Source organism: Xenopus tropicalis, chromosome 6 (genome assembly GCF_000004195.4).
Source record: "Xenopus tropicalis strain Nigerian chromosome 6, UCB_Xtro_10.0, whole genome shotgun sequence".
NCBI classification, from domain to species: domain Eukaryota; kingdom Metazoa; phylum Chordata; class Amphibia; order Anura; family Pipidae; genus Xenopus; species Xenopus tropicalis.
The window spans coordinates 94,524,667-94,540,874 of NC_030682.2; the positions used below are offsets into that span (position 1 = coordinate 94,524,667).

Sequence of the window (16,208 nt, forward strand, 5' to 3'; positions counted from 1 at the left end):
AGTCTATGGGAGACAGGCTTTCCATAATTCAGAGCTTTCTGGGTAACAGGTTTCCAGGTAAAGGATCTCATACCTGTAATAAAATATATAAATGGTCCTTTCATATCTGCTTGTCAAAGCAAAGAAGTGCTGCTTATTATAACACTGTAGCTTAGAAGCTAGGTAGGTAGATGTCACTTTTCCTGTATAAAACATAATGATAACAGTTATAGCTGTAAACTTTTTTGGCAGCCATAATATCCATCCATAAATAATGTATGTGCATATATTTTTTTTTATATGTGTTTTTATATAGGTGTTAGTAAGTGTGTGCATGTTGAACTTGGACTGTGGTCTTTTTCTAAACCCAAATTAAATATGTAACTAACCTTTTTAAAAACACTAATAGTAATAACATTAGGATTTATACTTTTGTTTTTCTGTCTTTTTCTCCTGTTACAGGTGCAGCAAATAGATCGTGTGGTTGAAGTTGTAGAAGAAACAATTAAAGGTATGTTGGCAACTGAATGCAGGTATTTGAATCCCCTGACATTAGTAAGAGTAAAGGTGGCCATACACGTGCTGATTTCAGTTGCTGCTTCGGGTCCTTCAAAACTGACTCGGCACCTTATCTGCCCATGTATGGGCCCTCCAACAGGCCTCCCTGGGCAATAATTGGCCAGATGTCGTAAAGGACAGGCTTGATTTCTTGTCTGATCAGGGACCGCATCAGCTCATTGATATGGTCCTCGCTCCAACTTTGCCTAGCCCCTTTATTGCAATGCCATAGTTGGCCCTAGGGCCAAAGGATCGCATTGGCACAATATTGCCCATCCAAGGTAGGCATAGTGGGGAAAAGATTGGCTTGTTTTGTGACCTCGCCAAATGAGCAAATCATACAGTGTATGGCCCAGTGTTTTTGGCCCAATCTCCCTTACTAGTTCCCCCTATAGTCTACCAATTGCCCCTCTGTAGCCCTGAGTACTCTTTTTAAATGAAATTGTAAAAAATAAAAAACTTAAAAATAAATAAATAAATAAAAAAATGCTTAAATACAGCAACATTCTTCATAGGGTTATGCTCGCCTACTTACCTTGGTACATGGTTTGGGTTACAGACCCTTGCTTGTACTCCTGTTGTTTAACTGTGTCCAGATGTACAGTTGAAAGGTACTTTCCTTTATTTGCCATGTCACATGACAGCGTTTAATTGAAGTATGCTCCTCAGAGCAGTTATTGGGCTGCTGGTACATTTCATTTTAAATATGCATAAAATATTATTTTTTTCAATTAACAATAAAAAATAAAAAAAAATATGCATGCAATAAAAATACTGTTAGTTGGTATTATAGTTATTTAGTAGTATTATTTACTCCTCAGGTATATCTAATGAAGTGCTAGTAGACAAAGTCCAAATTCTCCTTGTGTTATGGTAGTTATGTTTTGTTTTGCATTTTTTTGATGCTCTTGCAGTTTTTCGTTCTGTTGTTTTCTCTTCAGTTCACAGATGGCTGTTTGGAGCTGTTCTGTCCCTAGCTGCATTTTCATCTCCTGTACTGCATAATCACAATCTACAAAGATTGACTTATTCATTTTCAATTTCCCTTATCCCCTCCACAAACACATATCTTTTCTTTATGTGGTTTTATGGCCAGCCTGCTAGGTTATGAGACACCCAAATCATTTCACACCATGCCATGCAGGGTATAATTCATATCTGTAGCTTTACTGCTTTGCCTTTGTTCCATTTCACTTTCATGTGCACAATCTGCAGTACCGACTTATGGGACACTGGAACTTTTAACTGTTCAAAAAACTTTGTGGCAGTAAACTATATCAGTAATACTAATACTTAAAAGGCTGCTAGAAAATCCAGGTGCATTAGTGTTGCCAAATATATTAGAAATCTGCGCTGTTTGTTATAACTTTATAGAAAGCAGGGTAGCACGATGCTGGGCTTCACTGGTCATTCAGACCTGACTTCAACCTTAGTCCTGGTCACTGAGGAGCTCATGATCACTGTCTCGGGTCCTGCTCTTGCCAATTGCACTGCACTGTTTTTAATGAACAGGGAATGGCAAACTGGGCAGATTTGGGGGTCTGCAGTGGTATGGTTCAGGAGTTTGGTGGAATTCCTTAAAGAAACTCAGCTGGGCTCTGGGTCTTAAGCTGACCAGCATCAATCTAGGAAAAAGGGTAATTTCATCTAGACAGAGTAATTTTACATTGTAGCAGTGACCACCAACACCCAATGAAAATTTTAACTTTGATTGCTGCTATGGACAAAATGTATACCTGTTTTGTTGATGGTTTTATCCCATCCTCTGCTGTAGAGGTGCTATGTTCTCAAATGTAATAAGGCAGGCAAATCCATCTCAGTCTAGTTTTCTTGGTTCCATGTGGTTTTTATACTGCCCTGCAGTTCTGATGAAGGAATAGGTTAAATCTTCTTTGCAGAAAAGTGGGGGGAGAGCTATTCCAGCTTATTTAAATGAGGGGTTTGCTATTTTTAAGATATGCTCAATTCATAGTCAAAAAAATAGTCACCAAAAACAGTAGGTAGGATAATCCAATTTCCAATTCATAAGTTTTCAAAATCAATTTTGTTGCCCCCCTTTACAATTAATAAGTTATAAAATAGAACAAACTGGCCAGCCTGAACAACAAAAACAAATTAAGAACAAATCATAGGGTACCAGATCACTATAAAAGCATTTTATAAATATCCTTGGCAGCTTTAATTGATTTGGAGTCATATAATTAATTAAATACTTTGCACTTCCTGCAAGTCAAATTTTGCTGTCCTAACAAAATAAGAATGTAATACAAATCTTTAATATTATTCTCTATCAGTACTCCAAATGAATACTTCCAAGGTATCTAGACTAAATTTGTATAAACTAGTTACCGTATATACTCGAGTATAAGCCGATCCGAATATAAGCCGAGGTACCTAATTTTACCTAAGAAAACTGGAAAAGCCTATTGACTCGAGTATAAGCCTAGGGTTATTCAATCATTAAATTAATTTCAGAGCATGATTATTGAGACTGACGTGCGGGAGCTAATTTGATATATTTACACTCATATATATATATATACACACAATCAGGGGAGTCTTAAATAGTCACATTCAGTATGTATACACTTATGGGGAAGGGACACTGGTGTTAGATACAGGGGATGGTCGTTATAATTAATACTATTGTATTATTGTAGGGTAAATTTTTCAGCAGCAGCCTCTCAGAACAATGGCATGGCACCCACCCAATGAGCAGCAAATCTTGATGGTGGTAATTGCTCAGTATAGCATTGTCTTTTAGGGCACTGGCACATGGGAAGATTAGTGGCTGTACTAGTAGGATGAGGGAAAACAAGGGGTGCAGAGCTGGTGTGCCCCACACTAATCCCCACATGCCCAAGCACTGACCTGATTAATGGTTGGGAAGAGGCTCAGGCTCATGGTCCCCCCACTTCCAGCCTCCTCTTCATCATCATCCGGATCCAGCAGAAGCTCTCCACAAGGCCCGCGGCTTAGTCCACATCCGAGCGCCAGGTTAAACATCTCTATTCCAATGTCGGCCAAAGGCAGAGAGGCACAGGACATGGCCGCAGGCAGCGCAGAGCCACGATCCTCCAGCACTGGGACCCACACTATCACCTCCACTCGGTATCGATCCAATCGCACGGCCGGTTCCAGGCTTTCCTGTAGCTGCAGCCCGGCCTGGTGGGGAGAGGGCCCGGCGGGGCAAGAGCCAGACCAGGGTCCGCGGCATGGGAAAGGAGCCCAGCGCAGGTCACAGAGCAGGTGGCCCTGTGTCTCTGCTCTCTCCCATCCTGCGCTCCCGCGGCGATCCTCCAGCACTAGGACCCACACTATCACCTCTGTCTGAGTACACGCATTGTTGCGAGCCGCGCTGAGGTACTGTATTCAGCAATAGCAAGGTGAGGTGGATGCTGGAGGGAAAACTTATCTAGACGCTCAACTGTAAGTAGTGGAATGCTGCAAATCTAGGCAGGATAGATGGCATGATAATTAAATGTGCGGCTGCGGCGTGCACTCCGAATGCCAGTATTCACTCGATGCCAGTATTCACTCGAGTATAAGCCGAGCATGAGTTTGTAAGCACATTTTTTGTGCTGAAAAACTCTGCTTATACTCGAGTATATACGGTATGTGTAATTTAAGGTGTAAATAAACATCAGTTGAAGGTTATGATGGGCTGTGACACCAGTGAGAAGAAATCCAGAGCAGTGCTCTTGCATATTAAAACATCACATTGAATTCAATGAATTCAATTTTTCTGTGCTGTTTGATTCTGTTACATGTAGGAATTGCTTGTCTATTACATGGATTTCCAGCTGTGTTCCAGAGCTGAAGATTAGCTACAGGTTACATGGTTCGGAGTATTTACTATACAACACAGCCGTCATATTAGAGGGAAATAGAATGTCAGGAGTGCCAGAGTCACTTCTAAAGTCTTTACTGTAGGAATGTCTATGCTAATTTAATTATGGAGACCCTTTTGTCTGAGTAGCATTTTCAAATAGAGCACAATTTTACTGGCCCATTGCTATAAAAAAAAAATCCCTTCAAAAGTCTTTCAAGCAAAGACTTTTCTTGCTATATCTGCAGCTGTAGTCAAAACTCAGCTAACTTAGTATTAGCATGTGCACTGGACATTTTAATTGGCTCTGCATACCTACTAATTATGAATCATCGATTTACCTTGGCAAACTCCCCAGAATTAGAGTACACTGAAACCTAAGCTGGTCCAACAGCCTGATAAGTTGACCACAGGTGGAACATCTCATATTATCCACTTATCTGGCTCATCATTTTCACTTCTCCCCATGCATCAGATATACAGTAACACCACAAACAGGGAAAAAAAGAAATAAAAAAAATTGTACAGACACATTGGCTGTATCTGAGTTTTTTCTTTGCAAAAATCAGCCAAAGAAGCTATTTAATATATTTTATTGTTTACACAATAATTTCTTTGAGATCTGTAATCTAGAATTTTTGGATAAAATTTGGTAATTGTACTTCATTTTCAATATAAACTTTTTATGATACATTTTTTTGCAGTGACATCTTTTAATTTTTTTCCCTGCTTCACCATTCCCTTGCTTTTAGGGCTCCCCTACACAGAAAATACCAGTTTTAAATGGCCAATACTGGTTTAAGAGCCTTGTTGGTTTAGGAGTTAAAAATGTGACTCTCTTTCTTCATCCAGCTGTGCCTATTGAACCTTGTTCCCATAATCTTGCTGTTCTTTCTTTGTCTAATTTCTCATAAACTCAAACTTTTTTTCAAGGATCTAAGACGAAGTGGAAGCAAATTAGATATTTCAAAAGGGCTGCATCTATTGAACTGTCTAAAAATTAAACAGACCGGTTGAATCACTAAAAGATCATATAGCTGAAGTTGAACACGAGCATCGTATACATCTCCAGTGCAAGCTTACAGATGCAAGCCAGTGTGACATGGTTCTGATTAGTTTTATTGAACCTAATTTACTAGTGTGAGCACAGATTTTAACACCCTACAAAAAAGCCTGGTTTGATTTCACAAATGCACCATCTGTATTGGCCTCATACTCCTTCTGTTCAAAACTAGTCACTTGCAGAAACAGCTAAGTATATTTTATTTGTGCGTAAAAAAAATTTCAGTCTGATTAAAGTGGTTGCCACCTTTTCTCGCTGCTACCCAAAAAATGATAGATTATGTTCCCCTGAGTATGCCATGCAAAGACTGTGTGTCTGTGTGTCTAAATAAGCTGTTCATACCAAGAAATCTCTGCAGTGTGAGTCACCTGCTCCCCTGCACACAGCTTCAGCACGCTGACACAGGCTTGTGCAAAAAGGGGTCTGCGACCCCCTCACCTGGTGCCTCCACTGGCACCTTCCATATACAGAAACGCTATCTTCAGAGGTAATTTTCTTTGAAACAGTAGACATTAAAGAGATACATTACATATTTTATTAAAGGAGAAGGAAAGGCTAATAAAGAGTTAATCTCAAGCTTGGAGGCATACCTTTAGTTCTCTCAATAGTGCCCTTAAGTCTCCCCATATTTCTCCTGTTCAGATGATCAGAAGCCAAACAGGAAGAAAAAATGCTGAGCTGGGTAAAGAAAGTTCCCATAATACCTTAGTCCTGCACCGAGACTGAGACCAAGAGGTATATTTATCATGCTGTGTAAAAAGTGGAGTGAAGCATTACAGGTGATGTTGCCCAGGGCAACCAATCCGAAACTAGATTTCAACAGAAAACCAAAGCAAAGCATCGGATTGGCTGCTATGAGCAACATCAGCTGTAATATTTTACTCCACTTTTTTTTTTACAAAGCATGATACATATACCCCCTGGAGTACATGCTCAGTTAGTTAGACTATGAGGAAGCTTCAGATACACATTCCTAAGGGGGGGAGGGAGTTCTTAGCATTCTTGAGGGAGGGGGGAGCAGGAGAGGGGAGAGAGCAAAGAGCTGCACATGAATTACAAACACGAGACACAAGAAATCTTTTGACAGAGAAGTCAGTGCAGCGTTTCTGTGAGTGCTTATGGCTGTATTTACATAGACCTTTCTGATAAAGCTTACTTAGTTTTTTCCTTTCTTTCTCCTTTAAAATGACCTAATCTGCTAAAATAGCTTCAGTTACGTGAAGGTGAACCACCCCTTTAAGGTCTGGGCTGTGACTCGACTATTACTAACATTAATCCTTTTTTTTTTGGTGAAGCCAAAAATAAAGCCATTGCTTTATTGATGCATTCTTTGGGTCATTGTTATACTGAAAGGTGAAGTTCCTCTTTAGCGTTCTTGGAAAAGGTGCTTAAAGGTTTTAAGACAAAATAGTCTGATACTTGGAGCTATTCAAGGTTCCATCCACTTTGACTAAAGTGCCAGTTCCAGCTGAAGAAAATGAGCCCCAAAGCATGATGCTGCATCCACTGTGCTTCACTGTGGATATAGTGTCCTTGTAATGATGTGTTGTATTATTTTTGTGCCAAAAATACGTTTTGGAATTATGGCAAAATAGTTCAACCTTGTTCTCATCAGATCATAATACATTTTTCTACATGGTTGTGGTAGACTGGATATAGCTTTTAGCAAATTTTAGCCCACCTCACAATAAAGACATATGAAGAATACAACTAATTTTTGTCACATATAGGGAACAACCATTACTTGCCAAGTAATCCTCCAGCTCCTTTGTGTTTCTGTAGGCCCCCCTGACCAGTTTAATCTTGAAGGGATATTGTGATCTTGGTACAGTAACTGTTGAGCCGTATTTTCTCCACTTGTTTATTTCAGCGTGCTTCATAGCATGTTTTATGACGTGGTACTTTTTGTACCCCTGTCCTGATTGATACCTTTCAATGATGAGATCCCTTTCATGTTTTGAAAGTTCTTTGTAGATCATGGCTTTTGGAGTATGAGACTAAGAGGAATAATTCTACAGGAACCACCAAACTGTATCTGAGGTTAATCAGAGCCACTTTAGGTGAAATTAGGCTTTTTTCTGGCAGAAACTGTAGTTTCTGTGCAGGCACAGAACAGTGTATGGAAGCGGATCTTCTCTCAGTCTGACAGAAAAACAGAATGAGAGAAGCGGACAAACTGCTGTGCCCATGCTCTTAATCAAGGTCAGGTGTATACTAACTACTATTTGAGATGAGACTGAATGTGACTGGTTGATCCTGAATACAGCCACATTCTTGATTAAAGGGTTTGCACATTACCAGGTTTTTGTATGATTTTTGCTTTTCCTCCTTTCACTGAAATTTCTTATTTGTTTTTATAGATGGCAGGTTTGAAATAAAGGTGGAATAGGTTCTTACAGTACTTATCTTGGTTTCTTTTTTTTTTGTGCACTCCACAGCAAGAACCGTGTATCCTAATACACACATGGATCAACCCAGTAGATGCTTTATGATAGAGACCTGTACCCAATCCTGGCTACCCATCCCAACCTGTACCCGATTACTCCCGATCCGACCTGCAACTGCTTGCCTGCATTCTTTCCCTTTTTCCGGTATACCCAAACCATCCCCAGTGTATATGGAGCTTAAACGAAGTGGTGTCACACTTTGTACAATTTTTTACCTGGATAAAATAAAATTTTCCTACCTCCGAAATGGCTCCCCACCTGCAGCTAAAGGGTGCCCTGGACCCCCCGCATGGTCTTGATGAAGAATATTCTTACTGAGCCTGGCTACTTTGCAGGTATTCTGTGGGTACCTGCCATGCTGCAGGACTCTCTGTGCCACTAGGTGGGATGCACCAAAAAGAACTTGAAAACAATACATCCTGTTACAATATAGGATAAACTTAGACTAACAAAAGAAAGAAGATAATTGCTGGTTTAATAACAATATCTTTTTCTGCTATATGCTCTGCACCCTACATTGGGCATTGGCTGGAGCCATTACTTATTGCTTATTTACTTATCAAATTTTATAAGGTTAAAAGTGATTATCTTTTTCTTGCTTAGTTGTTTACACTTGGAAAGGCAAACAAAAAATGTTTTGTATTGGGAGGGATTGATGTTTTGCTTTGCATGCAGTGAATATAGTAACCTCCTTGAACTTGCAATGAACTTGAATCTCAACCCTAGTTTGTAATTCATGGTGTGTCCAAAAGAGTGTAAAGCCAGGCTACCTTTTATGCCTCCCTTGCTTGACACTGCTTTACTGCTCTTTATGAGACTCTAATGTGATGTGATATCAGATAGAAGATCTATCATCTATGAATCAAAGATATAATAAAAGCTTTGTGTGTCCACTCAACCATATATATCCTCATTCGCAGAGAGATTTGTCAAGAAAAGCTGTACCACCACTGATATGTGCCAAGGATTCATAATAAGTGTAAATGTTATTACCACAATCGCAAGGCTTGTTTTATTCTTGTGTGCAACTGTTGTGGAATTGGGCTAAAAAAAAAAATATCTATTACAGACTGTTGCTAACTGCACCTATTGCTGAGAGTTTGATATCCCTGCTTTATAAGGTAACTGTGATATACTTGGTAAAATTATGAAAGGACAAGGAATGCCTATCACTGGATAGTGCCATGGTCTGATGGTGCAATGGAAAAAACTGGTTAGTGCTGCACTGGCATTTATTTACCTTGTAGCTTAGGCTTTAGCAATAGTGCACGCACTGCAGTGTATACATTTCCACTCTTACTCTTCTGTTTATGTGCAAATAAGAATCTCAGTTAGGGATTTCTGGGACACCAGGAAAAGGGAAAGTAAAATGCCAGTGCATTGATAACAGTTTCTCCATGGGACGGTGCAGAAAAAGCAAATTATTCACCGAGGGGCACCCTTTAATCTCTGATTGTGGAACAGGTTCGGGCATACAAGCTCTACGGTTATCTACCATGTTAATTTAAAGTTTGCATCAGGTCTCATATAGCAAAGCAACCAATCAGCAAGTAGCATTTACTATTCACCTGTTAAAAGCAAACTTTTTAACTGGAGACCATTGCATCCCCTAGCCCAATCAGCTATTTGAAGGTACACAATTCTTTGGAAGAGCTGCAAATTGCTACCACAGGCAAATCAGAGTTTGCTTTCAATGAAACAATCATACTAGTATTTTGTTTTTATTAAAGTATGCTAATTCAGTGATATTTATATAACTAACTTAACCTGTGTTAAAAGGAAAATGTGCACCTTTTTTTTACATAAAGGTGGCTTATTTTCAAAAGGGGCAAAGTCAACCTCTGCTTATTTAAATGTTTTTCTGTTACAGGTATACAGCATTGCTTTTGTTTTCCTTAAGCACTCCATAAATTATGCACAATTCTTGCTTCTGCTTGATTTGCCTGTATCTGAGTGCTCATTGTTTCTAAGCGTGCTGTTATCTTGTCTGTCTTATAATTCATTCAGTTAGTTCACCTGAATGAGATCAAACACTTATCTCATATACTGTACAAGTATTCCTCTCAGAACCATCTCTAAGGGCTCTGGCACATGGGGAGATTAGTCGCCCGCCCTTGTCACGGGCGACTAATCTCCCCGAACTACCATCCCACCAGCGAAATTGTAAGTTGCCGGTGAGATGGCACACGCTGGGCAGGGGATTTCGGCAAATTGCCTGCGCTTAAATTATCAGCTTGGGTTAATGTCTTTTAGTGTAGAGTCTAAAGGACAATGAAAGGTTAATATAAATTAAAAGCAAGTCTAAAGGTATTCTTTTTAAGTACTTACTGCATATCTAAATTCCCATATCCCTGCTTGCTTCTCTGAGATATGGTGCTGGCAGCCTACAGCAGTGTGAAGGCTACAGTGACATCACTGGAATCTCTCTCCCCTTCCTGTAGGCTGCCAGCAGCAGCCTTCCTATTCTCTGAGCATGTGTGTAACTTGATCCTGTCTCCTGTTCTGAGCTTCACATGCCCACCAGCCAATCAGAAGTGGATCTGGCAGAGGGGAGGGGGGAGGGAATGAAACACATGAAACTAGTAGTTAGGCAGGTTATATATAGGCATTATGGTTGAACGTGATGGACGTATGTCTTTTTTCAACCCAACTTACTATGTTACTATGTACATGTGCAGTATGAAGCAAGGAGGGAGGGGAAGGGAGAATGGCTGCCTGTTCTAGAAAATGTGAAGTAAGTGTGACTAAATATTTGATTAGGTGAGCCAAAAGTGTGGCGTTTTTACTAAACAATAGCAGGACTATTGGGCAGTATGCTTTTTAAATTTTGACTTGCATTCTCCTTTAAGGGGGAAATACTCAACACCTCTTCACATAAGCTCATTTGTTTTATGTTAGATTCAAGGTGTTAGTATGGATCCTCCACATGTTTGTAAAGCCTTCTAACCAATTTCTCCTAAATGTATGTCTCTCTCTCTTTTCTGCTACATTCTCCAGTGAGTAATTTAAATTGCAAAGGTCTCTTTCTTTCCATCTATTGATAAAAAAAAAATTATACACTCAATTCCTCAGCAAATTCTACCTTATTTTTCTTCTCCCAAGTTCCTATCTCCTTCGCCACTCTTTCAGAAGCACTCACCTGAGAAACCATTCATTTTTGCTTATTTTCTGCCTTTACAATTTTTGTACCTTACTGTAAATACTTTACATTCATCTCTTTTATTTCCGATCCACTTTTATCTCCCAGTGTGCTTCGCTCTTTTTAACTTTGTATTTAGGACTAGAAAATGTTGTTTGTTGCCCCTTTAAATACAACCTTTACTTCTTATTCCCCCCACCCCTAGAGCCCTATCATGACTCTGACTGCCAGTTTCAGCAGAACAATGCCATCAGGGAGACATACTATGTACATGGGGATCAGTCCCTAGTAAAATATATTTTTTATCAAAGTCCATTTTTAAAAATTAATTATAAAGCCTGATATATATTAGTACTATGAGAGTGACTACCATTGGTAAGCTGTAAAGTAGTGAGGGTTAGTTCTGCCATGTAATGGCAACTTTACCCAAGCATACTATACTACCCATCTTTTACACATTTTTCCAGTGTACATGGTGACAGAGGACCGTAATTTCAATAAAGTTGAAGTGTTTAATACAAACTGCCCATGTAAACTTTAGTGATTATGGGGCACATTCTTAATAAAGTAGAGATTACTTCTTTAGGCTGAGTTTGTCGGCCATGATAGATCTCTGATACTGCAGACGGCTAACTGCTCTGAAATGCCTTTTCACCAGCCTAGTAGAGATCTATCACGGGCAACTAACCATAAGATATTAGCCTTAAACTTAAAAAAAATCTGCTGCCCATTTGTAACATAAACTTAATTTACAGTATCACAGATTTTGGCATACTGGGAAATGTAACCACTCCCTAGTGTTTCTGGTAGTACTAATCAAAAGAATCAAGTAAGTCACTTCTACAGAAAGCACTTCATTCTTCAAAAAGTCATTCATCGCACCAAGTTTTTATTATCCAAATTGCTTCCATTTGAAGAAGCAACATTGTGATTATCACCAACTTTGTAGGGTAATTTAAAATCTCCTATCACTTGTCCCTTTATTTGCACCATACTAGGCCCCATTACTGCAGATTCTAGAGACAGGTGTATTTGTATCTTACTAGTAGCTTTTTCCTCCTTCCCATCCCCTGTTTAAAATATTTACAACAAAAATAAAACTTTTATTTAGTTTTGTTCCCTAATATGGTCATGGAACTGGAAAGTGACTTTATACTTTATTGCCTATATATTTCACTGGTGTAAACCTTAGAACCAACACTTATTTTTACTTGGGATACAGTATGAAGCTGTTCCCAAGGCTAAAAAGTTGAAATCCTATGGATTCTGCTAGAATTTTCCCATATACAATACACAGGTTTATCTGACAGTGGTCTTGTCCTAATAAATGAAACTTGGTCAACACTAAGCTATAAGCACAAGATCATCATCATAATTTATTTATATAGCACCAGCAAATTACACAGCTCTTTAGGTTGATTTGTAACAAATAGGGGTCGTCCAATAATAAGAGGATAAGAGGGCCCTGCTTGTATAAGCTTATATGTTTCTGTATGCTATTTGACCTCCCCATACTGCTCCAGGTGCCTGCTCTGTCAGATCCATCATTTTATTCCCTTAGCAGAGGGGAAAAGTCTATGTTTAATATATATTTTTATGCTGATAATTACAAGATCAAAGCAGTACTTTAAAATAACACTTTTTGACTTAAGAAAAAAATTTGATTTACCCCCTGAGAGTCATATGAGTGTCAGGTTGACCACTACTTCACTTTATACGTTTCTTGTAGCTCCTTTCATGCTTAGTATTTCTTGTCTGGAACTCCAGTCTGGAATTCATTTTGACACCATTTTATTGGGCTCTCCCTTGCTGCATGTTTATCCTGTCCATAGAACCCATGAACCCCAGATAAGTTTTCTGTGAAGCCTGCAGTGATTGGGCACTGTCAGCTGTAAGCACCTCAATGCAAAAGGATGCATTACATGACCATACTGAATAGAGTGAAAATCTGTGGCTAGTTTTCTGAACTTTACTTGACTCTTGCACAGGACAGCAATTATATGGAGCATTGGGACACTCAACAGAGGTTCATACAGTCCATCAAGATCAACCCCTTTAACCAATACCCAGTGCAAATATATACACACAAGCACTCTTACCAACCTATCTATACACTTTCATATGTAAACTATATATATAAATCAGTATCAACATGGGTAGGATGCCACAGAATGGGCAGTATCCTAAAGGATGGATATGCCAGCTGTGTTTTTAGCTTTTGCATAGTGACACATTAACATTGCTTTACTGTTTAAGCCACTGTGCTTGCAAACAGACTCCTTGCTTAGTAGCAGTTTGGATTGTGTTCTGGGATACCGTGTTTCAGATTCCTAGGTAGTATGGCACTGCTAATCTCATGTAATTAGGAGCCGGCAATCATTACATGCATGGACAGTATAAGGTATGGATGAATAGGTAAATGGTATTTTTAAAGTGACCTTACCGACACAGATAATGGGATCATTGTTTCATTGTAGTAAAAGACTTAAATGCTCCTGCTCAGACACTGTTAGGCATATGACATCATATGGATTCACCCATTATGTTATCATGCTAGTCTTGCTCACCTCTTCATTAAGTTAACTATGTGAGTGAGTGACTTATCTCCCTGCAGTATCTGTGCGCCAACTGCTGTTTGACTCAGAGGTTGGTCTGCTGCTTCAGCGTATGAATAGCCTATTTATTCTTAATGCCCTATTAAGGCCATTAGTAAGTAAAGGTCATGATGGATGGGTATATTATTTTTCTAAATCTGCATGTTTCAGAAGAGTTTTATATAATCTCTTAGGATTTTCTCCGCTCTTGCAGAAAGGTTTGTTTTATATCTTAAAATAAATAAAAGAAAGTAAATACCTTTCTTCGTTTTTCACAAGGTGAACATTTGTTGTTAATGCGGAACTGTTTGCCAGATGCAGGCCAGTTTTTAAAGTGGGAAAGATTTTAGTTCAGTTTTAGCATTTGTGTGTGTATGTTCTGGCAAGCAAACCGTAATATTAGTTACATGTGCCCCAATGTACAGATTCCGGCATTGTGTTTTGTTAATAACTGTGTGTGCCTGTTGTACTCTGTTACAACAGAGGCCTTACCGCACACCCTAGTTCTCCGAATTTGACCGCCCGGTGCACAATGCCAGAGGGATCGGCACCCTCACACAAACCGACAGGAAAACAAAAAGCAAATTGGCACTCAGGGCTAAAGGGAAATAATTCCTTATTAGAAAGTCTTTATTTGCGAAAAAGATGCAACGTTTCGAGGCCAATCAGCCTCTTTATCAAGCATGTACTCTGTGGCACATAGTGGGTGATTCTGGCAACTACTGGTGCCCTTTGTAGTCTCTTTTTGTCAGAATTTTTTTATTTCTGCTTAAAAATGTATCATATTGCATTTTGGTGGCTGTAATACCCTGCCCCCCCAAGTATCCTTCAGCTTCCCCCAGGCCCCCCCCAAGTATCCTTCAGCTTCCCCCAGGCCCCCCCCAAGTGTCCTTCAGCTTCCCCCAGGGCCCCCCCCAAGTATCCTTCAGCGTCCGCCAGGGCTTCCAAGCATCCTCCAGCTCCCCCACGGCACCCACAACATTCTTCAGCTTCACAGGTTGTGAAAGCGAGTATGCGGCAGAGAGCCGCGGCACATACAGGAAGACGCAATCGCGGTATAAGACGCACAAACTTTTCCCCCCAGTTTTGGGGAAGAAAAAGTGCGTCTTATACGGCGAAAAATACGGTAGTTATTGCATCAGTGTTAGGCAGATTTCCCAGATATGCAGACCAGGCTTTGGCCTGCTCTACATTTGCCAGGTAATGGCCCTTCTTCGCTATTCAGCCAAGGTGCCTTCGCCTAGCACAGTGCTAGCACAATTTTTTTTAATGAATCACATATATTGTTTTCTATCTATCTTGAGAAGCATGTAAACAGAACATGTGTTCAATGTGTGTACAGATGTATTTTCATCAGTTAATGCCCCCTACACAATCATTTAACTAAAATAAGAAATTATGCAGTAAATCAAAATGTAATTTACCGCAGTATAGTTGTTGAATTTCTTTTCTTTCTCTGGCCTTTTCATCTATATCTGGAACATAAAATCATCTATTACAGGCATCTTGAACCTGTGTCTGTCCAACTGTTGGCCTGTATCTTCCATGCATTTCTAACAGCTATGGGGACATGCAGTGACTAAAAGTTGGTGTAGACAAGTTCCCTAATCTACAGACCTGCACTCAGGAAGGTGCTAGTGAAATTTAATATTTTCTGCAGCACTTTTAGGCATAACTTATCCTTTTGTGCAAAGTCTTGTTTCCAACATCATCAATTTTGTCACTTACCCATAAGTTTTCCTGGTGTGAGTTTCCACGCTGCAGTGCTTTTCTGCATGTCTCCCCGAGTGTTAATGTCTTTCTTAAATATTTAAATGCTGCCATTAATATATGTGGCAGAGCAAAATGAATAATGCTGAAGTGGCGTGACTTGTGTTTGTGTATTTATGTGCTTCGTTTGAAGGTCACTCTGTGAGACTGCTGGGTCAGAAAAAGGATAATGGAAAACGGTTGGGGGGAGCTCGATTGGATTTGCCAAAGATTAGGAAGAACCCACTGATAGAAATCATTTCCATCAATACAGGGTAAGCTTCTTTCAAATTTGCTCATAAAATATTCAGTGCTGCCTAAGAATTCAATTTCATTTTTTTCCCAGGCACAGTGCTCCTGTTCAGCTCTACTTATTAATGGGGAACAAAAATCCTCAGAAACCCTATGGGACTTTAAATAATGTCTTTCAGGAGATAAAAATTATTCCTCTTGGTTTCCTATTTAATTGAAGCACGTTTCCTCCCCCCACTCTGATATCAGGATCATTTCCTATTACTTGCAGTTAAGAAAATATATATAGATTTTCTTTGAGCAAGTAAGTCTTGCAACAGCATAATTTATTCCTATCAAGACATATTGGAAATTTTTAGCTCAGGCAGTTGTGGTAAATAATTTATACAGAAATTATATTCTTGAGGGGGCAACTTTTTAATGTGGAAAGTTCATGTCTTCTCTACAACCAACCGTGATTCTGCATTCGGTAAGTTTGTTAATCTCTTGCTTTCAGCTCTGCTTAAACATTTTGTAAAAGTTAATTTTAAAATGAAATGGTATAAAACAAACACATTGTAGATGTTTAGTTCCCATTTTAGGTTATATGTTTACTTTG

The 16,208-nt window shown here is 39.3% G+C and overlaps 1 protein-coding gene across 3 annotated transcripts in view; it reads left to right on the forward strand.

Moving 5' to 3' along the window:
• Positions 1-16,208, forward strand: part of cdkal1 (CDK5 regulatory subunit associated protein 1-like 1) — a 477,082-nt gene that overhangs the window by 128,149 nt on the left and 332,725 nt on the right. For all 3 annotated transcript variants that reach the window (XM_012964438.3, XM_012964437.3, NM_203863.1), the window contains 2 exon segments: positions 442-490; positions 15,513-15,633. In XM_012964438.3, the coding sequence (XP_012819892.1) occupies positions 442-490; positions 15,513-15,633 (170 nt within the window).